Source organism: Pholcus phalangioides, unplaced genomic scaffold (genome assembly GCF_987345545.1).
Source record: "Pholcus phalangioides strain wild (caught in Gottingen) unplaced genomic scaffold, Ppha-v1.0 ptg000042l_1, whole genome shotgun sequence".
NCBI lineage: Eukaryota > Metazoa > Arthropoda > Arachnida > Araneae > Pholcidae > Pholcus > Pholcus phalangioides.
This window is the reverse complement of record NW_028301628.1, coordinates 32,660,754-32,684,612: the sequence shown is the minus strand read 5'-3', so window position 1 is coordinate 32,684,612 and position 23,859 is coordinate 32,660,754. Positions and strand designations below refer to the sequence as shown.

Below are 23,859 nucleotides of genomic sequence, written 5' to 3'. Positions count from 1 at the left end.
CGACAAGGATAGGGCTGACAGGGCTCAAGCCCTGGGGGCTGGGGACAATTACTATCACTTTTTGTTCATAGGACCCATGAAAATGTGGCTTGGGGGTCATGCTCCAGCAGAATGTGGGGGCCATGCGTTCAATTCAATGTCGAAATGTAAACTTACAATGCAATAGAAATATTACGCAATCACTTTGCATGGGATTTGCAAAACCAACTTTTGAGTTGGTTTGGCTACTCTGTGCCGTCACGATGCGTAACGGCTGTGCTTATGACAGTTCATTAGATTAGAAGAAAAAAACGTGGGTAATTTTTGAAATTTTAGAACATAACAGTTCTGCCACCTATATATTGGAAAATAAATTAAATTTATTTAATGTTACGCAAGTTGAAAACCGATAAACAAAGATTCGAAAACACTTTTCGGAACAGTACATTTTTTAGCAAAAGACCAGGACATCTCTGGCCATTCTACTCCTTCCTTATCTTGAAGTCCCTCTGAACTTGCTGCCCCGGGCTATAATAGCCCATTAACCCCCCCCCCCCCCTTCCCTGTAAATACGACTGTGCTAGAAGGAAAAGGTGAAATCAGATTCAGGTATTTGTGGATGATTATTTTTGTTACGAAATCACGTGAAGAATGAAAACAATGTCTTTGCTTCTTTTTAGGGAGGAAACGACTTTTATTTGTACATCACTGCCAACGATGGACATCAAACGGTAAGCGTTCATTCCCCATTCGATGACTCGCATGTTCAGTGATGACGATGACCTGTGAAAAGTAAAAAAAAAATCGTTTCATGTTTCTCGTTTCAGGCTAAGATAGAAGTCTACGTCCGAGTGCTGGAGCCCAACCTGAGTCCGAATCCCGAGCCGGGCCTGGACGTCCCGTTCAGCACCTCGCGGCCACCGTCGCCATCGTATGGGATCTCGGACGATCATCGCCACCATCCCGGGGGGAGCGGCGGCCGTCGCGGGCGGCCCTTTCCGGGCCGTTATCCCTTCGTACCCGCCGGACCTCCCCCCTCCTACCATGCCCCCTCGCCTCCCAACGGCGCTCCTCCCGCCCCTCCTGCGGTCTTCGCCGCCCCCTCTCCCTCCGCCGCCGTCCCTGGCGATAAGCCCCCAGTTCGCCAGGTTCCTCCGGGAGAGGGCGGCGGCCAAGCGGACGACCACCAGACGACAACGGGGCAGCGCGGCAACGACCAACAACAGGGGAACGGCGGCCAGGGGGTGGCCGCAGGAGTGACTTCGGCCGTCCTACCGGCGCTCATCGTCACTGGACTGGCTCCGGCTCTCATGCTCGGACTTTGGCTGCTGTACAGACGTTGCAAGCATCACGAGAAGCTCAGGACGGTAAGTGGGGCGCTCATTTCTTTTATTTCATACGGTTCCGGGTAGACCAAAAAATACAGTGAAATCTCTCTGAGAGGGGGGCTGTCCCATGGCCCTCGCATCCTGCAACAGCACCCCAAGACTGCGATCTTTGGTGGGGGCCTCTCCCCATAGTAAATTTACATATGAGTCAATGTTGAGGAAAATTCTGGACGAGGAAACAGTTTTTTTCTATCATGATGGAAGGGCCCCCTCATGGGGAGATATTGGGGGCCCTTGAGAGACATTTCACTGTATTTACGAATGAAAATTACCAACAAATATTATTTACTCTCCCGTTCATATATTGTTTTTTCCTCGTAAATATACGTTTCGGGTGGCAACAAGTATGGTGATCCATCATAGCAAACGATGTCGTGCATAGGGCGGGGAGGGGGGGGGGGAATGTTCTCTCAAGTGTGAACAAATTTTGGGTTAATCATGTCATGTCGTTGTTCAGGTCGGAAGCTCATCGAAATACTGGTTTTCTTCATGGTTTTCTTCAACGCGGGTCCCTTTGAAGATGTCGTCAACTGTTCCTTTGATTTGTCGACATGTTGTTTACGTTTGCTTAGTGTTGCGACTGATTCATCCGCAGAGGCCATGACCACCCTTTCCTTTGCCAGGAGCCCTAGGCTGGGATCTTTAGCGGGCCCCAAAACTAGACTTTTCACGGACCCTTCTATAGTAAAATAGCACGAAAAACAAAAAACCAATGGCATTTGTCCCGGCTCGCAGGGCTGGAGCGCATTTATGATTTTGCCGCCCGTTTGGTACACGAATTTTGCGGCCTTTCTCCCAGTCTAGTCTAATTGTCTTCTTTTTTTTTTTCAATTTTCAAATTTTTATTTAAAATTTGTGTGAATACATGTTATATGATATTATTGGCAACCAAGGAGACAAATGTCCCATACTGGTTGTTACAATGAATAGGTTTAAAAAATATAGCACAGTGATATTATTTTCAGATATATGATGGAAAAAAATATAAAAAAGATAGTAGTTACGGATAAAAATAGTACAATTAACAAAAAATAAATATGTTAAAAATTGCAATATAAATAATAAAGGATATTCTCATGCAACGGCGGAGGCGCTCAATGATGGCGCATGAGTCAGTGTGGATTTTCAAGTAGTAGCGCATTTACGGGGGGAAGGGCTTAGCAGGCTATAGCCTAGAACTGCAACTTTAGAGGGTGGCAATTTGAGGAATGATTGGCCAAGAGAATTAGCAGAATGGGAGAAGGGCGGCAAAGTTTGTATAACCCTGAACAAATCCACCTATGCCCAGACAGCTAGGAGCTAGGTCAGTGAGTGACTAAGCACGTGAGTGAGCAAAAGAGTGACGTAGAGCGTGAGCAAGCATGTGAATGACCTACAGAGCGAGGGATCAGATCAGTGAGTGACCGACCTAGAGCGTGTGCAAGCTTGTGAATGACCAAAACAGTGACCTAGAGTGCGTGCGAGCATGAGAATGACCAAAATATTAATCTACAGCATGTGTTAAGGTGTAAATGATTAAAAGAGTGACACAGCAAGGAACCATGTCATTCAGAATCAAAAGAATGACCTAGAGTGTGTATAAAATAGCATATGAGTGAATAAAACAATGTGCAAGCACGTGAGTGACCAAAACAATGTGCAAATATGTGAGTGACCAAAACAATGTGCAAATATGTGTGACCAAAACAATGTGCAAATATGTGAGTGACCAAAACAATGTGGCAGCATGTGAGTGACCAAAAAAGTGACTCAGAAACACAAATGTACTTGCAGGAGTGGAGGGAGACCAAGCGGGTTGTAGCACAGGAAGGCGAATTCGAGGAAAGAGCAGTCAAGAAAATCACACTAGAATTACACTAGAATGGGAGAGAAGGGCGGCAAAATTCATTTAGCCCGCAAGCGGCAAAACCATAAATGTGCGTCTGGTTTGAAGGATACATACGATTGGCCGTAACGATAATACTGGAGCCACACTTCGCTCAAAAATGGTTCTAAAATTTACTGATTAATTTTCCTAAAGAGCCGCGATGCCCCTGGGAATAAGGAGCAACAGTTTGGGAATCACTGATTATGTATGTATTATGGACTTATTATGACTGATTTACGGTATGAAAAGACATAAAAAATACATAACAACATTTATCACGGACCCCCAGAGTTGTGACCTCCCTCGTGGTTACTTATGGTAGAGGTCAATGAATCAACAACACTGCAGATGTTTTTGATCTCGAAAATGTGCATAAATAATCGAATAATTTTGTTTCTGTGTTTAAAAAATACGTTTGAGTGTTCAATGTGTATGTACGGATCAATATTCGCATGTTTATTCCAGCTGAAGAAAGCCGTATCAGCAGCCAGGATAGAAGGAGGCTTGTCGAATACCGTCGCCTTCAGCTACTCGCCGAGTGCACTGCTGAGACCATGTGACAGCATTTTATCGAGCAGCAGCACGCAAGCTTCTCTGTCGCACCAAAACAGTTCAGCGGTAAGTAATATAGAGCCAATACATTCAGCCTACAGTACCAGCGTGGGCAGTTTGGGTGGCCGCAGTGCCGTCTTAACGCATGGGCCTACCCGAGCACGGCCCGGGGGCCTCAAGAGAAGAAGGACCTCACAAAATGAGATTTGGTTGCAATTTTCTATAATTTACCCGGTAGGGCCTCAGAAAAACCACTTGGCCCGTGGCCCATGGTGCCTTTAAGACGGCTCTGGGTGGCCGCCCAACATGGCTGGACAAATCTCCAAAAATTTACATGTGCGGTCTCGGGCATGTGACTTGAAATAATAGATGGCCGAAAAATATTATGGCCGTATTTGTGTCAATTAAAAAAAAATTGATTTATTTGCATAAAAATACCTGTTATGCAAATAAAAATAAAGCGTTTATAATATTTTTCAAATCGAATGTTAAAAAGAAATACTAAAATTCAAAAGGTATGTGGTCACCACATGCGTGGATCAAAAGAGAAGGGAGGCGATCGTCCCTCCCAAGAGCAAAAAATGGAAGGGGGATTCATCTTTCCCTTAAAATACGGGATGATTCAACGGTGAACCCAATGGTATCTGCCTCCACTACATTCGCAGCTGATAGTGTCTGCCTCAGCTTCATTTGCAGCTGCTAGTGTCTGCCTCAGCTTCATTTGCAGCTGCTAGTGTCTGCCTCAGCTTCATTTGCAGCTGCTAGTGTCTGCCTCAGCTTCATTTGCAGCTGGAGATGTCTGCCTCCGCTTCATTTATAGCTGAAGATATCGCCTTGGTTCCATTTGCTACTGATGGTGTGTACCTCGACTAATTCCCGTATTTGGAGAAGGGGGGGGGGGCAATAGAGGCAATCGCTCCTTCCACGAGCCAAAAACTGGGAGGGAATTATGTCCCGTAAAATACGGGACGATTCAACAAACCTGAATAATAAATAGCCCCTGCGAACACATCGCCCTTCATTCACGATTGGGTCACCCCAATTACAAATTTAAAATTTATCAATCCAATATTTATAATTTTCCGTGCTGTTGACGTAAGAAAAAAAAAATCCGATGTTACAATTTACCTCCAGTTATAGAATCATAGCTGATTTACGGTACGGCACCAGAATTGGCCTAGGATAGGGTGGCCAGATCATGAGACTGAGAAACGGGGTAAACCAATCCTGATAAAAACCGGGACCACAAATTCACTGATATAAGCCGATAAGAAGGCATTATAATGTCGAATCGTGTGGCAATGGATACAATTACCTATCGGCACCAAAAGCCTGGGCCAATGCATTGTTTAGTTCAGTGTTCGACCTGTTCGTGATTGCAGACCGCTGAAAAATTAAGTGAAATTTTTCACAAACTGGCATTAATTCCAGAAATAATTTGCGAACCGGTAAATAAAACTAAAAAAAAAAAAAATTAGAGAAAAATTTCCTAAACTTCTAACTTATTATATTTCATATATTCTAGCACTTTACTACCATAAATACGACAAACGGCGTTAAACTTGGACAACTGCTGTCACCTATTGAATAAAAACAAAACTATCTGTTATAATTTTCAAAATAAAATAGTTGGTTATAAAATGAAACCATTCAGACCAGAGGATGAATCGGAAGGGACTCAAATAATTATCCAGACGGGGGTCGGCGAGAAAAATCGCCCCCAACGGAGCCGGATAATATGTATAAGAAAAATTAGTCCCGCAAAAAACGGGACGATTATAGAATCTACTCAGTTAATCACCCTCCCAACCCATCGTCCTGGATCCGCCCAATTTATGTATCATAAATGCTTGAATTAGAATCTAAAAATCTTCAATGATTTATGGGGGAACCCCCCGAATTCGTTAAGACGCCACTGAATATATGGTCAAACCAAATTTCTATTCTTTGATCCATAACACAGCGAGGAGCGGATTAAGTGTCATGGAATGTGAACACGAACCTGACCGTAAATGAACTGGTGACTCGATGACCTAAACTGGTTCTCTTCACCAACAACAAGGACTGTACGCACCATCTCGCTCCGCGTACGCGCTTCTATATAATACGTGAAGAAAGGGTGATTCGATTGGCTGTCGGAATCAATCATGGCATCCGTTCCCATGCGAATCATTAATAACTAGATTATTTTTCTCACCACTGACACATTGATTAATAATTAACGTACGAACTCGTCCTCGGATGACCGATGGGGAAATAAATGCATTGAGCTATTATTAGCTCGTCATTGATCCGTTTCGTGAGTGTCCTTCGACCGCTGGTTTTGCCGGTCCGCAAAATTTCGATCAATTCATACCTATAGCCGTTACATAATTTTATATGTAATTAAATATCACAGTAAAATGTCTATATATTAGTTTTTATTTTTGTCTTAGCCGTCAGCAGATCTGTGAATTATTTTAGCGGTCCGCAAATTATTTATTTTTCATTTTTTTAGGGTCTACAAATTATTTCTCATTTATTTATTTTTTGCCGGTCCGCAAATTTTTTTTCCAATTTAATTATTTTTTCGGCTCTCAAACTATTTTTTCAATTTATTTTTTCCGTAAATTATTTCTCCCCTTTAGTCATTTAATTTATTGCCAGTCCTCAAATTATTATTTAATTTTTCGGTCCGCATTCGGTCCATTTATTTTTTTTTCGGTCCGCAAATTACTTTTCCAATTTCATTATTTTTTGCGGCTCTCAAATTATTTCTCGCATTTATTGATTTTTTTCGTCAGTCCACGAATTATTTCTGACTATTTCCATCGGTCCGCAAAATTGTTCAACTACTTTCATCGATTCAGCAGTGAAAAAGGTTGAACACTTTCCCTATGGAATAGCGCTATTTCGATAATACAATATTATACTCGCAAAGGGCTTTGTTAACGAGAATTCGGGGACCCAAACTTTAGAATTCACGGATCAAGAGTGATCACCCTGAAGGTCGCAACTGGGAGGGGCGCGCAGTGGATCTGTTGCCCCAGGCGTTTGATCGGGGGGGGGAGAGTGCAAATTTCATCTTTTAACCTCTTTCAACGGGGGGGAGGGGCATGCTTACCCAGCTGGCCAAGCATCTAGTTGTGGCCCTGTGCCCTCCCCTTCGAACAGCCAAATAATATGGGACAATGGACTGGCCCTTCAAAATATGGGACAACCATGACGATCAGTTCACAATAAGTCGATCCCTCCAACACATCGCGTTTAGATCCGTTATTGGCTATGGGGGAAGATTCTCTTTAAATTTCTGTAAACATCACTGCCCTTATAAGATGCGGGTCCCCTAAACGTGGGACAATCCCTCATGGGTCGAACAATTTTCTTTGGTCACTTGTGCAGTTGATCTGGTGTCCCGGGCGTCGAAAGGGGGGTTCATGCCGTATAGGTCCGAAACTGATAAAAGTGAAAAATGTTTAAAACTGCTAAAAAATTGCCAAAAGGCGTGCCATTGCAAATCGCAGTGAATTAAAATGCATTTAACTGGGGGGAAAAGATTGAACATAATAAATACGTGTGATGGTTATCATAATTATCATGATAAAAGTATGTAAATTATTTTAATTCTTGGTTCTAACGTGCAGTTAGGTTAGGACAAGGTTAGTATATTTATCGCCAATTCAATAAATACAGATAACCCAAGTTTCTTGCCAAACGCTTGCACGCCAAGTGGTTAATGACTTGCTTTGGTGTTTCGCAGATCACGAGAGACGCCAAATGGGAATTCCCGAGGCACCAGCTACATTTCTTGGGGATTCTTGGCGAAGGATGTTTCGGTCAAGTCTGGAAATGCGAGACCAACACCTCGGACAGAACCAAAGAAACCGAAATCGTCGCCGTCAAAACTCTCCGGGGTAAGCCAAGTATATTCAATGTAGCCACACGTCGAAGATCGCACCACCGACAAAAGCTAATTAATGTATTTATTCTCTTGTCTATTCTTCAGAAAACGCGACGGAGAAAGAGAAGAAAGACTTGGTAGCCGAATTGGACATCATGAAGCTTTTGGATCCTCACCCGAACGTCGTCACCCTTCTCGGTTGTTGCACTGAAAGAGGTTTGTGTCGATCTTCGGATTTATATTCAATCTCGCAACCATTCTCAAACCTTTAAGGATTCCTCGAAATAATATCAATATACGTACTTGGGCGGTGAATGGTTTCCGGATCACTTAAGTGACCTGTGGTTAGTGACGTCTGAGCCGGGGTTTGCTGTGGGTGCTCGAGCACCCACGGTAATGGTGGATCATGTGATATGGATCTGAGCACAACACTGAATTGATGCAGAAATCCAAATTTATTTCTTACGTAAAGATCAACACGAGCACCCAGGAGTTTTAAACCGGTGGGGGGGAATCTTCAACCCATAACCCACGGGCCAAATGTGGCCCTTCTAGCTTTTTGCTGTGGCCTACCGACCATTTTTAGAAAGTAGCTACTTCACATAGAAAAACGATTAAAAAAAAAAGAAAAAATCGTTAAAGAAAGACTCTGACCACTGGAATCTGTATTTAGAACTGGGAGATGCTTTCCAGATGCTGCTTTGTACGTATTTGACACATTAAAAGTGCCATCGTAACGAATTTGGGGTACCCGGAGCCAAAACAGTTTTTGAGGCCTATGATTTCTTATACTTTGAGAGGCCAAATTCAGTATCCAAAAGGATAATTCATCGTAATTGCAAAATTTACAGAAATGCTAAAAACGTAATAGAAATAATTTCAGAAATGACAAGAGTAATTTCAAAAATACAGAGAGTAATTTCAGAATTGTCAAAAGTAACTTCGAAATTGTTAAAAGTAATGGACTAATAATTCATGAAAAAAATTAAGAATTTTTGAAAAAAATAATTTCATTATTGATGAAAATTCAAAAATTATTGAAAAAATAGTTTCAAAATTATCTAGACAAATCTCAGATTTAGTAAAAGAAATAATTCATTAAAAAATTAATAAATGAAAAAATTAAATAAAATTAATGAAAGAAAGAAATTCAGAGCAAACAAAAGTGTTCAATAAATTTGAGCAACTGCTTGATAACTAAGAATACCATCGTATGACTTGGCAGCCAGCGGGATTCATGGGAAATTTAATTTTGCCCGCAATGTCTGAAAGGCCAAAGACTTTTAAACACTTTCGATGCTCCTGTCTGTGGTGCAGTTCTAGATCACTTTTCGTACGTTTACAGAGGACTAAATTAAACAGCCCACGAACCAGTTCTAGAGCATTTAAGCGGTCCGGAAACGTTCCGATACCCACAGAAGAAAAGAAGGGGAGCGGAGTTTGTCTGATCTTTTGCTTCCTGGCCAGCGGCTCACAGATGACTTAATTAAGTGGCCCGCGACAAGTTTTGAAATCAATAAAGTGGCCCACATTCTCCTAAAGGTTGAACATTCTTGGGTTCAGAGCAGCGTTTCCTAACGTTTATGACTCGCAGTCGGTCCCACTTATAACGTTCCCGCTTATTTTCGTGGTTCCAACTCAGATTCTCACAGGAGCTCCATCATTGGCTGTAACGATAATACTGAAGTCACACCTTCGCTCAAAGATGACGGATGAGCCAGCCCGGTATTTCAAGATGCTCTAGTTTGATGGAATGGCAGTAATTGATTGTGACGTTTTATTTATTTATTTTTTTGTTTTCTCTCTTCCCCCCCATTTAGAGCCGATATTAGTGATAATGGAATACGTAGCAGGGGGCAAGCTGCAGGCTTTCTTGAGGGAGAGTAGGGCCGAACGTCAGTATGGCAATCTCCACGGAAGCAATAAACGTCTCACATCGCAAGACCTGACGTCTTTCTCCTATCAAGTGGCCAGAGGAATGGACTATCTCGCCACCAAAGGGGTGAGTTTGAACACGAATAACACGCCAAAATCGGCAAACCAATTATTATGTCAGTTCAATAATCATTATTTGATTATAATCAAATGTATAAGTGTATATTTTAGCACTTTTTATAGTAAGTGCATGAAATCACAAAAATTTTCGAATAAATGCGTCTTTAGAATTTGCTCTATTAATCGGATTGTACTCATATATTTTCAAGATTCTATCTTTTTGTTCTTTCAATTCAATCAAATTTCTTTAAATTCTGCAAGAAAATATTTAACTATTGAGGTTGTTAATTGGTGAATGCATATTTTTGGGCATTTTTAAATGCATATTTTTGCACTTATACGTTTTCTTTATTTTTTCGCGTTTTCGTTTTCACTGTATATTTTCTTTTCTCTTAGGACATACTTCAGTGCTTTTAATATGCATAGTGCTGCTTTTTTTTGTGGTTTTCATTTTTTTAGGTCATATTTCTGCATTTTTAAATGCACTTTTTTTTATTTTTTCCACATACTTATTTTCCCCCTTTAGGGAAACTTCCTATGCATGTCCTTTTAAGGCACATTTTTTCATTTTATGCATATTTCGGTATTTTTAAATACATATTTCGAAATTTTTTAAATGCAATGTTTCAGAATTTTTGTATGCATATTGCAAATATTTTTTCAATGCATAACTTCGAATTTTATATAGTATGCACTTTTCGAACAAACGTGTTTCACAATTTTTATGAATTTTTTCATTTTTCGGCACTTTTAGTGCATATTTTGAAACTTTTTTAGCACATTAATACGGGCTGTAATCATTATAATTGCTTTCCTTTGATAGATCATACACAGAGACCTAGCGGCCCGAAATATCCTCGTGAGTGAAAATAAGATATGTAAAGTCGCCGACTTCGGATTCGCCAGAGATGTGCTTACCAGCCATGTTTACGAAAGAAAATCAGAGGTAAGTATAAAAGAGAGAGACATGTACGGTCATCGACATCAGTAGTAGTGAAATGTGCGTTTCTGGCCGTAGAAACGCACATTTCACTACTACTCACATTACGCCACTGAAGACATGTTAATAATACAGTTGATTTTTGTTTTTTTCGCCAGGGTCGCTTGCCTATACGGTGGATGGCTCCGGAATCGCTCTTCGACAACATCTACACCACGAAGACGGACGTGTGGTCTTTCGGAGTACTCTTGTGGGAAATTGTTACCCTTGGTGAGTGTCATTTTTGGAAATTTAACCCCTCTTTCGGATCGTAACACTATGGGGCCCCCCTCTCGGAAAAGTTATACTTCGGGATTGTCCTACCTGGTTGAAAATGCTGCCTACCAAGTCACATATCTTCAAAAAATCATTGTACCCGATCTCAAGAGCACGGTAGTTCTCAGTCCGTGCAGGATGTCCCCCATGTGTCAAGACGTCCCTTTTTCCGGGCACGATTTATCCCGAGTTTGAGGCTGAAAAATAATTTTTTTTAATGCTTATTTTTTCAAAATCCAGCATACAGTGAAACAGGGCCCGTCGCCAGAAATTTCGTTCGGAGGGGGGACGGACGGACCGAAGAGCGATATCACAATAGATTTGGGCATCCTTTCTCCCTCTTTTTAAGCATTTTCTTACATTTCGGTGGAGGGACGAGACTTCCCCCCTCCCCCGCTACGGCCTTGGTGAAACCGATACTCTACGGACAAAGATAAAATATCGTGCTTTCACGGTTAAGTAGTAGTAATAATCTTAGGAATGACAAAATGGGATTAAGATCATCTTAACTCACCCCAACTCCACGATAATTTTGCATTACAATCGCAAGGATGTAATCAAGACGTCACACATCACGTAAAAAACGCATAAAGTGAGATTATTTCCGTACAGGCACACTTTATGTCCAAATCTACGTGTAATGAAGCCGAGGATTAGCTTAGATCTTTGTGATTCAAATGGGAGTGAAATAAAGACTGATTTATTGCGAAATCCTTGAAATTGGAAACCCCGCGGAGAAATTCTGTTTTATTTAGGGTTACTAAGTTCCGAAACCGAAAAATGAGGACACGCACTCACTTTTTACCTCACATATGCTCGCAACAGATGGCGCCACTATACCAATAAAGAAAAATAACCGTTTTTCAACCTAAACTGAGGATAGGATTACCAGACGTCCTCCTTTCCACAGCACCCCTGGCTCTGAGTGTTTAAGTGTGTGTCTACCTAACAGTCTAAGTGCGTTTCTAGTGTAGGGGCTACCAACCGTCCTCCTACGTTTTAGAAAACTCGCTCTATTGTCCCTTTTTTCAGGTTTCCAGAATCTTTTTTCCCCCTAGGGATAATTTTTTTTCATTCTGAAACACACACATTTTTATGGCCAATCACAATCCGAATTCCCAGAATACGAGATTCAAAGTTGACTTCAAACAGTGCAGATGCACTTGGTAGCCCTAATTTTACTGGTTTTACTTTCAACATACATTTTATAAGTTCTGTATATTTCTCCGAAATTAATTTGAGATTATTTCGTAGGCTCGACACCGTATCCAGGTCTGAGCGCATCCGAGGTTATGAAGAGGGTTCGAGAAGGTTACAGGCTGGAAAAGCCAGAGCACTGCAAAAGGGAAATGTACAACATCATGTTCTACTGCTGGGAGAAGGACCCAGCCCAGAGGCCGACCTTTTCAGAACTAGTGTCGCTGTTGGACAGGCTTCTCATCAGTGAGCACACCTACATCGAGCTCGAGAGATTTCCAGACCACTCATATTACAACATCACAGACCTTTCCGGAGAAAAACTCTGAACGCTGCCTCTCTGGACAAAGAAACGTGACAATTGTTTTGAGACGCAACACAGTGACATTATGTTAGACTGCACTCAGCATGTCCCATACCAGGACAAAGCACTTCTGTAAATACTCAACACTGTGCCTGTGCGGTTCATACTTTTCTCAGTAACAAACCTCCACGACCAGAGAAGGCAGAAACAATCCAGTCAACAATTTTGTTTAAAATCTGGTGAATTGAAAAAAGTTTTTTTAACAGCTTCCCTCCCCGAAGTGTATTCGTATATGTAATTGGTGTGTTTAGTTTTTACAAAATGTGTCTTCAACTTTTTTTACATGTATGTGCATATTCTGTCTTTTAATAAAAATTTTATATTATTCTAAGAATTTTATTTCTGCGTATAAATAACCGAGCTTCCACTATTATTGGATCTGTATAGGCAAAATTTGCTGAAGTGGCATCTTTCACTTCTGATATTGAATACAGATAGCAGCACAATTCTTGAACACATAATAGCATCATAGATATACTATGGCACGCTTCTGTGCAGCAGACAACTATTTATGGGAAAATTCACAACTACAAAAAATTCAGACAAGTTTGACACGACCAAGTGAGTGCGCAAGCCAGGCGTGGATCCAAGGTAATGGATCGTCCTGTATTTCATGGGACAGACCAATTTTTTCCATTTATTAAGCAGCTCGTTGGGGGGGGGGGGGGTGATCTGGAACCTCACATCAAACTATCTAACTTGCCCAATTACCCACTCATTCATAGAGTCACGTAATTACGTATTCACTTGCTCATTCTCTTAGGGAGGTATTCACCGACATGGTTTAAACTAGTCACAATTTTTTGATAAGAGTTAGACACAGATTGGTTAAATTCAGGTTTTTAACCAATCTATATTGATCTCTTAACCAAAAATTGTGACTAGTTTAAACCATGTCAGTGAATACTGCCCTTAATTGTTCATTCACTGACTCACTCGTGTTGAAAAGTTGGTGAATTTCCAGACAAGTGACAGCTTCTTGATAGATGGCAGCACTTCTTGAAATAACTGACATAACAGAATAAATTAAATGTATTGATGTATATATATATATATATATATACAACTCCACAAACTATATGATAACTGACATCATAGATACTGTACGACTACGCTTACGCACACAAATCAATTTGTTAAATAATTCCCTATAAGAATTTTTATAGGGTATAATTATGGTTAAGTACCACTATGTGGTAAGAAGTCCAACTTGGAACATTGGGTTATAGGCAGAAATTTCTTCCTGAAGGACCAAACTGATAAAACGGTCAACTCAGCGCATGATTTGATATATCTTTCTTTTTGAGGCAGACTACCAGGTTCCCACCTTTCCCCCGTGGCTATGGCTATGTAGAATAGTCAGGGCATTTCCATCAGAATCTGCAGAACTGGATGAAAATTGAATTTGCTAAAGCATACATGCTCAAGCCACGGTCAGCAGGCCAAACATGGCCCTGAGTCATCTGATGCGACCTGCATCCTCTAACTTGATGTGAAAATGAACTAAGAGGCACATTTCCAGATCACTTGAACAGCGACACAGGGCAGTTCCATATCACTGAAGTGGTTTGTGAGACAATTCCAGAGCAATCAAGTTATCCGTGAATGAGTCAAGTCATTTAAGTGCTCTGTAACTATGTCTCAGTGATCTGGAACTGTCACAAGAGTGACCAAAGTGATCTGCAAATCAACCGTGGGTCACTTGAGGGGGATCTGGAACTATGCCCCAATGATTTGTAAATATGTTTACTCAAGTGATCTGGAACTGAGGTGTGAGTTACCATAGTGATCTGTAAATGTGCCACAGGCTGCTTGAGATCTGAAACTGTCGTGGGTCAGGTAAGTAATTCGTGAAGTACTACGGGTCTCTTTATTGATCTGTGAAGGTGCAGCTTCAGTTTCGCTTAAGTAGACAGCGACACGGTTTCGAACCAATGAAGTTGGTTGCACTGTCCTAAAAATTGAACACCTTGTGCAAAATGTTGAAGAGCACAACAGCATTGCAAAGAGGCTTATGGGGAAATTGCATAACCTCGAAAACAGTAGCAGATGTGCACAGCACTCAAGGACGATTACATGCATGTGGATCATATCACTAGTTTCTAAATGCTCTAAATCTCCCATGCTCTTCCGATACAAGACCCTTCGAGTAAGTATTGTTAAATCTTTCAATAATAGCATTCTTTCCCCCCCCCCCCCCCAACATGCAACAGCTAGACCCACCAGGTGTTTTGGTGTCACTAATTCCACCAATTAGAGACACTAACCATTGTATAACAATGTTGAAAATAGTGATTGAGAAATATGTGGGGTGGGGGGACATTTTTGAAGATGCTACAAAATTTAAGTAAATTTACAAGATCAGGTTTTTTCTAGAACATTGAACATTAACAATGAATACATTAAGTAGCTCAAGTGGATAAAACACTTGCCTTCAGTAGCATCTTCAAAGGTCTTGTCAGTTTGATACTTTCTCAAGTATCTTTCCGGACAGATACAACAGAAACAGTAACAAGACAAATGCAGAGCGTATTGCAAAATCTAAAGCAGAATGAATTTTAGCCTTCAAGACCGGTAAAGCTGATACCAGGGAGAGTCTACAACTTGTGGCCACATAAGGGGGTACTGGAAATTCACGGAAATCATGTGACATTAAATGGTGAACTTCAATGGGCGAAACAAATACTAATGTGTTGTACTTACATGTGTTGTTGTTGTGTAAATTGTACTTCGTAGCTTAATACTTTTTTTAGAGGGTGTTGTATTCTTTATATACATATTTATTTTATTCTTCGTGATTTAGTGCTGAGCATTCTACTTTACGTAATTTTTTCGTATAATCTCTTACGTATATTTTGCATAGTAATGTATTTTACATTATTTTAATTTCCAGTTAACGTTTCTCATTTTCGTATTGTTAAGTATTACTATTATTATCTAGCTTTAGCATTAGTGTTAGTATGCCTCGACCTCGACTAGTGTTGTGTAGAGCTTGCGACGGGAGGTTTCCCTGGTCTAGGGGTATAGTAGCTGATAGTTTCATTTGTAAAGGGTGCTTGGATAGAAAAAGGCTGGAACACGAGGTCGAAGCTTTACGGGAAAAAGTTAGGGTGCTAGAGGGTCCGGTTATAACGGACCCTCTGGTCGTCGAGCCACCTGTTGATGAAGAAGCAATCTCCACGAACAACGACATTTTAGAGGGCGAATGGGTGGTCGTGGATGAGGTAGAGGGGGATAGTGATAGGGGTTTAATCATCGGCGATTCTATGGTTAGGGAACTTGGGAACCGAGTGTGTAGGGATTTTCGGGGTTTCGAGCGCTGTTGTCTTCCTGGGGGGAAGATTGGCAACGTTCGAGACGTTTTTCATCGCCGAAAGTTGCCCTTGCGGGTGATTCTGTGGGTGGGAACAAATCAGGTAGGAGCGAATATTAGTGAGTCTCTGTCAGAATACCGGGATTTACTATTATCCGCTAGGGAGGGGGGTTCAGATGTGGCAGTGATTCCAGTGCTGCCAAGGGGTAGTAGGGGATATAGGAGTAGGATCCACCAATTCAATATAGGCCTGAAGGACATTTGCTCCTCACTTGGGGTCACGTTCTTGGAGCTTCCCGCATTTACCGATAGGTGGCTTCGTTCGGATGGGATCCATCTAAATAAGAGAGGGGTCTGGGAGGTTTACGATAGTCTTAGGTCAGGTTTTTTACTCCCAGACCACGTAGTCGGGAATACGGGTTAGTTAATGATAATCACAACAGTACTGACGGGGAATTACCCACCTCTGACTTGGATGGCTTCTCGATTGACAACAAACCACCGGGCAAATTAAAATGTGTGTTAATAAATGCCAGGAGCTTGGGTAACAAGAAAGATTTTTTAGAAACTATGATAGTTGTGGAGGACTTGGATCTTATAGCCATTACAGAATCTTGGGCAAACGATGGGGATGAATCTTTCTCCGGATACGATACTTTTTTGAGAAATAGATCTGATAGGAAAGGGGGTGGAGTGTTGATATACGTGAAATCATGTTTGAAGGCTAGAGAGTGTAACGTGCAGAGAAGTGATATTGAAACCATATGGGTTGAACTTGAGAACAAAAGACGTCATAAGCTTATTGTTGGGGTTTGTTACAATCCACCGAATAGGGATCAAAACTATATCGCCAAAATGCATGATGAAATTTCCTACATGTGTAAGCGAAAGAGGGTTCTCATACTAGGGGATTTCAATTACCCGGGTATTGATTGGGAGAACCTTTCATCTGGAAATCAGTATGAAAGAGACTTTCTTAAGTTGGTGCTCGAAAATTTTTTGTATCAGCATGTATCAGAAGCCACTAGGGGTACTGCTATTTTGGATTTAGTTCTTACTAGTTCTGAGGATCTAGTTGAACATGTTTCGGTGGGGGAAGAGTTTTCTTCCAGTGATCATCGTATCGTCAGATTTCTCTGTAACTTTTCCTCGGGTAAGGTTGATAACAAAAGACTGGTTCCTTGTTTTCGGAGAACTAACTTTGATGTTTTGCGAAGAAGGTTAGCGGAAGTTTTCAAAGACCGGTTGGAATCAGTAGGGGTGGTAAGTCAATGGGAAGAATTTAGTACGAAGCTGTCCTCTGTTTTGCACGACGTCATACCCTTTGTTCGAAAAAAGCGTGTTTGTACATCACACCCTCTATGGTTCACGGATAGCGTGCGGAACCTTTATCTTGAAAAGAAAAGAGCATTCAGAGAGTATAAAAGTGGACGAGGTGACCTATCATTGTTTACTGATAAAAGAAGACTGTTGAAGAAAGCGATAAGGGATAGTAAAAAGCAAGTTGAATCTAGGTTGGCAGATAACATTGGCTCTGACCCAAAATCATTTTTTCGATACGTCAATAATGGATGTAAGGGGACAGTTGGCCCCCTCTCGATAGGAGGCTCAAAAGTAGAGAGCAATGTAGGCATGTGTAGTGCTTTCAATGACTTTTTCGCGTCGGTTTTTAATGGAGATAATGATATTCGATATACGGGTGTTGCATGGGGTAATAAAACGCTCAACGATATTCAAGTGGAAGACGTGGAGGTCCTAAATCTTCTAAGAAATGTATGTGCAAGCAGAGCACCAGGACCAGATGATATCTATCCCAGGGTTCTCAGGGAAGGTGCTAATGAATTGTTGGGGCCAGTCGCACAGATATACAGGAGTAGTGTTGCTGAGGGTATCGTCCCGAGAGATTGGAAACTGGCTAACGTTGTTCCGATATTTAAGAAGGGTAGTAGAGAAATGGTGTCTAATTATCGTCCAGTGAGTTTGACGAGCTTCCTCTCGAAAATTTTGGAAATTATCATCAAAAGGCAGTTTGTGAAGTGGATAGACGAGAATAATGTATTGTCGGATAATCAGCATGGGTTCAGGAAGGGGAAGTCATGTGTAACTAACCTCCTTTGCTTCTATGATTACGTGACTAAGGCTTTGGGTAAGAGCAAAAATGTCGACGTTGTTTACCTTGATTTCCAGAAGGCATTCGATCGGGTCCAACATGGCAAACTCTTGAAGCGTTTACACGAGATTGGAATAGGGGGCAACTTGCTGAATTGGATAGAATCGTGGTTAAGAGATAGGTCGCAACGAGTTATGGTGAACGGGGAATTCTCTGGTTGGACAGACGTCACAAGTGGAGTTCCTCAGGGAAGTGTCCTTGGCCCCATACTTTTTTCACTTTTTATCGATAAACTCGATCAGGGTATCGATGGAATTACTAGCAAATTCGCAGATGATGTGAAGCTAATGGGGGTAATCGGGAATGAAAGCGATAGGGAGTTGCTCCAGACCAACTTAAACAAGATTGCAGCATGGGCAAATGAATGGAGCATGACGTTTAGCGTAGATAAGTGCATGGTCGCTCATTTTGGTTCGAACAACCCACGGTTCTCTTACGAGTTGAATGGTGTCACTATCCCGGATGCAACTAGAGTCACCGATTTGGGAATTCTCATTGACGAGCGACTTAAGTTTTCTGAACATTGTTCAGCGGTTGTCAAAAAATCGAATAGAATGCTTGGTCTCATTTTCAAAAAGGTCTCTTCGCGTTCTCCTAAAGTCATTCTTCCGCTTTTTCGAGGCTTAGTTCGTCCTGGACTGGAGTATGCTGTAAGGTTTTGGAGACCATACCTACAGAGGGACATAGACTTGGTTGAAGGGGTGCAGAGAAGAGCTACGCGTGTCCTTATTGGCACACAGGGCTTGAGTTATGAAGAAAGACTTCATTTTTTGAATATGTTTACATTGGATGAACGCAGGTGTCGAGGAGATATGATCGAAGTGTTCAAAATTTTCAATGGGATGGATAGGATGGACCATGAACTTTTAGTACACCGCCAATCGACTGCTTTTACAAGGGGACACCAGTATCGATTGGTGAGGGACAATGCAAGATTATGGTGTCGCAGGGAATTTTTCTCCAATAGGGTTGTTAATAAATGGAATAGCTTACCCTCGGAGGTAGTAAATTGTAACACAATTGACACGTTTAAAAAGAAATACGATAAACATGTTGGGGTAAATCGAGAAGCTATCCATTCTTAGAATAAGACAACCATAAGTATTCTTTATGGGCATTGTATAATATCTTATCATGTGTATATATTGTTTGTAATTTGTGTTAATTGCATTTTTAATTGGGTTGCTGTATTTTTGAAACATATGACAACCATATTTTTATGGGCATCTTTTTATCAGCCACCTCGTTGGGCATTTTGCCTGTTGTGGCGTTGTATTTGTATTTGTATAATGTGAATATAGTGGATCAATGCCACCAATAATCAAACTAGCCAGTTGATATAGCTTTGGGAATGACGAAATTCTACTATTTACCCAGAATTAAGGTGTACAGTACTTATGAAAACGCAATGTGTGCCTAGAATGAGTTAAAACACCTGGATGTCCGAACATTGGCCGACTTCAACCAGGACTGCATGCGACGTTGATTTGTCATTGTACGACATACACAACTCGTAATTTGTGACACCAAACACAAGGGCAACAGGCCGGCACCACCGGAACTCTGGTTATCGAGTCCAGGTGAGTTAAGGATGCTACAATATTAATTTGGACTATAATTCTTAGATCACGATTCATCACAATTATTTTGTTGATTTATACGATTGTAGTTGGCCTTGTTACTGTTATATACATGCATAAGTGCATGCAGAATTTTTTCGAGGGGGGGGGGGGTGTTTTCCCTGCAAAATAACACTATAATCTCGGCTTGAGGGTGGGGGGATTGGAACCTCAAAACCCCCTTTGCATATGGCAATGCATTTAATAAAATTCCCGATACACCCATCTTTCGGGAAAGCTTTGATATCTCCTTGAGATGGGAAGCGGGGTGTGTCCATTTCTTCAATGTTCAATCTAAAGAAATCTTTCCATAGAGGAGTTAACATACCAACCTTGACATGAAAAAAAGGGGGAAATGTAGAATATTGCCATTTTGGAATCGGCTATAGACTGCAGATCCATCTAATAAAAACATCAGAACATGATGCTACAAGTGGTCAGAATATCTTACATATCGATTATATAACACTTCCCCCCCCCCCCATTCAATGGTTTGTAGAGATTTTCTATCTCATACAAGTAGACAGATTAATAAGACACCACCATTCATACCCACAAATAAAAATTACCATAAAAAATAAAAATTTTAGAGGTGCAAGTAATTGGCTTAGTCAAGCTCTTGATCTCGCAAAAAAAATTCTAATGGTGCTTTATCCAGTGATACCAAATACTGCAAGTATTCAAGCATCTAAATCTCTGACACCACTGCCACATACAAGTAAGATTTTCTTTTTACGAGTTATTTAACTTCCAAACAAACATCTGGGTTTGGGTGAATAGAAGTTTCACTGAAGATAAGATTTTGCAAATAGCTGTACCAAAAGACACTTCACCCATACTGCTCAAAAAGAACAAACTTTCCAAGATACAATTGGATAGTTTTTGTTGCATATTAGGATTCTCCCCGAAATAATTTAAGATGTAAAGTAAAACATCAATTATTTGGCATAATTAGGATAAGCTGGCATCTGTTAACTGAAATCCCTACATAATCTAATACACAATTTAAGTGCCCAGCATCGCAATGCAGCTGCTAAACAAAAGCTGACCAAATCACCGATGGCATGTAGGTAAATATTACTAATAATTAGCATAGATAAAGTTTTCATTACATTGCATGAGTCGTGATCCCAAGTTGTTGACTGACATCAATAAAAACGTTTTTTGGAAGTCATAAAATGTGCCAAAAGTAGTATAATAATTTGACGTCTTCCAAATAATTTGGAAGACGTCAAAAGCAACCATTTGCAAATAGTTTGACTTTTGGAAGATAGACAGCGCTACTGAAGGATTAAAAAAAAGAGGTTGCTGCAAAGCAGTGTTGCCAACTTAGTTATTTTCTAACCAGTTGGCAACGTAGTTGGAAAAAAAAGCCCATCTTTTTTTCTAGTCTTTTTCAAAAAAATTTCCTGTGTATGATTATATTGTTAAATTAAGTGAAAATACTGGACATATACGGTGATCTAAATAGTCACAAATTAATTATGGTTGTTTAAGAGCCCAGTTTCTAATTGTTTACGATGAATCTGGTTGGAAATTTTTTGACTGTTGGCAACACTGCTGACCACCTCGATTTGAACCCAGACTGAATGTGGTTTATATGTATTTCACACCACATTTCTAGCGACCCTGCTACCATAACAATACTCATAGGGTGTTATTTTGTAAAGACACTACAAATAATGATTTTATCAATAATAAATACAGGGCGGGCAAGAAGTCTGTAGAAACTTTAAAAATTCATAAAAACCAAAAAAATAACCGAAATAAAAAATGGTTTGCAGGGTTAGCATCGCTAGGTTAAGGGAATTTTTTTAAGAATGAAAAAAAACTCAAAAACAGCCGATAGCTGGCACTGACGTGCAAAAGTCAAAGAAAAGATACGCAAATAACAAACAGAATGCCTCCAAATTGTTTATTACAGCAGTATGTGGAACACATCACCACAGGGAATTACACATTGTAGGCAAGTCACAAATCCAGCAATGGCAGAGTGCAGAAAATCCACATACACAGTTTACAACGGTGAACTGGTTGTAGATTAGGAGCAAAAGTTCTTATAACCGTCTCATTTGCATATTTCCACTGAAGTCGCTCGTACTAGTGCTACCTGTCTGCAGTTTTTTTGTTTTTTTTCCCCTCAGTCTTAAAAAAAATTCCTGCGACTTAGCGATGCTAACCCTGCAAACCGTTTATTTCGGTTAATTTTCCGGTTTTTATTCATTTTTAAAGTTTCTATGGACTTTTTGCCCACCCTGCATTAATCAGCGTTATCATGTTGAGTAATGCTGATGAGTTTTCTCATTTAATTTTATTTTTTGGAAAAAAAAAAATCAGATAATTGAAAAATCATAATGCAAATAGTTATTCATAATTTACAAAGAAAAAAAAATAGAAAAGGAAGAGGTTTTAATCTTCTTCCTTTTCCATTTTTTAAGTTCAATGCACAAGTCAAAGAACCCACTGCATCTTATTCAATCACTGACTGCTTTCAAACAGATCCTCTGATCTTTGGAAAAATGATATATGGATCATAAACCACGTGTTGATATAAATTTCATATGAACAATTACTCATTGAGAAGTTTAACATTTTCCATTCAAACAAAATTACAATAAAAGTACTTTCATTTTTCTTGTGACAACTCTAACAAATAGGCCTAGGGTAACGATTATGAAACATTGTTCATCAACAAACATTTTGAATGATTTTATAAATTTTAACACACAACAGAATTTTCTAGTTCGAAAAAAAAGTGATTTTTATGACAAAATCATTTACAACATTTAATAAGTCATTTCATGACCATGATTGGCCATAAATGAAACCCCCCCCCGATATTTCATTAAGGTAATCAAATATCACATCATTTCCCGACCTTTATTGTTAGTGGTCATTAAATGAATTTTTTTGACTGATGTCATTCAGAGAGAATGACCAAATTTTCACTTCACATTTGACATCAGGCAAACTACTTCGGATGTTTTTGCAATGAGAGAGAGAGTGTGAGATGTATACACATACAATATATCTTAAAAAATGTAAAAACATTCTCTAAGGCAGTGGTTCTTAATCTTTGTGCAAAGGTATATATGTATTATTTTTTTGTGGGCCGATAAGAGTCAATTTGTCTAAACATAATGTTAGAAATGGTGATTACTGTACTTTGAAAATATTTAAAAACAGTTACACAAGGCAAGGTTAACTTATTAGTAGTTCTTACAAAGTAGTAGTATACAAAGATGCCCGAGTATTGGCGTATGCAAAGGGGCATGTTTGTGGTTTTAACCCTCCTCCCCCCTTGAGCCAAGATTATAGTTATTTTTCAGGAAAAAATGTGAACCCCTCCTCGAGAAAATTCTGCATACACCTATGCCTGAGAGCACTCGGTTGGGGGATCACTGCTTCATGGCATTGTTTATTTGAATTTGGGGGATTCCTCTGACTTGGGTCATATCAACAGCTTCATTTTTATAGATGATAGAATTTCAGACATCTGTGAAATACCTTTGGTAACTTACTCACTGATGAAAAATTATATCGCTAGCAAAATCTATGTCAATTTACAGTTTTGGATCAATGAAGATCAGGCCTTTAAAAATCGAAATTGGGTTGGAACGGGTCGGGCCATCATTTCATGCCCGAGAGCCAAAAGTGTCCCTTGGGTTCATCTGATATGTCCTGTGACCTGAAACATATAATTTACAGATCACTTAAGTGCCCTGTGGTACAGTTCACATCATTTAAGTGGCCTGAAGCACATTCCCAGATCAATCACTCAAGTGGCCTGATACATATTTACAGATCTCTTGAGTAGCCTGTGACAAGAGCACTTAAGCGGCCCACACCATATTTACAGGTCACTTAACATTCTGATGGTGAGCGCCTCTGGAACAACACCAACAGTGACATGTCAGATACACGATCGAAAACTGATCATATAAATCACAAAAAAATAAATATTTAGGAAAAGGCGGTAGAATAAATCAAATGTATTGATATACAACTCCACAAACTATTTATATGAAACTGGTGGAGAGTCCAACACCCCTAAACTCATGGTGCAGTCATGAAAAAATGCAAGTGTGTATCTCTCAAAGCCAGCACACCATCAGAGTGTTAAGTAGCCTGCGACTCACTTACAAACCAATAAAGTGGCCTGCACTCTCCTAAAAGTTGAGCACCCCTTGTTGTAGATGATGGGTACAACATTAGGAAATGAAATTTCTTCAGGACTTTTACCCAGCGCCAAGAATTGTACCATGACGCTAATTGTTATT

General features: G+C 40.3%; 1 protein-coding gene across 1 annotated transcript in view; it reads left to right on the top strand.

Moving 5' to 3' along the window:
- Positions 1-12,581, top strand: part of LOC149064908 (tyrosine kinase receptor Cad96Ca-like) — a 33,650-nt gene extending 21,069 nt beyond the window's left edge. The window contains exons 4-12 of the mRNA XM_089254897.1: positions 660-710; positions 807-1,346; positions 3,700-3,852; positions 7,526-7,679; positions 7,772-7,882; positions 9,487-9,668; positions 10,485-10,607; positions 10,760-10,871; positions 12,171-12,581. Of these exons, the coding sequence (XP_089111023.1) occupies positions 660-710; positions 807-1,346; positions 3,700-3,852; positions 7,526-7,679; positions 7,772-7,882; positions 9,487-9,668; positions 10,485-10,607; positions 10,760-10,871; positions 12,171-12,442 (1,698 nt within the window). The 3' untranslated portion in view covers positions 12,443-12,581. The remainder of the gene's footprint in view (positions 1-659; positions 711-806; positions 1,347-3,699; positions 3,853-7,525; positions 7,680-7,771; positions 7,883-9,486; positions 9,669-10,484; positions 10,608-10,759; positions 10,872-12,170) is intronic.
- The last annotated feature ends 11,278 nt before the right edge of the window (positions 12,582-23,859 follow it).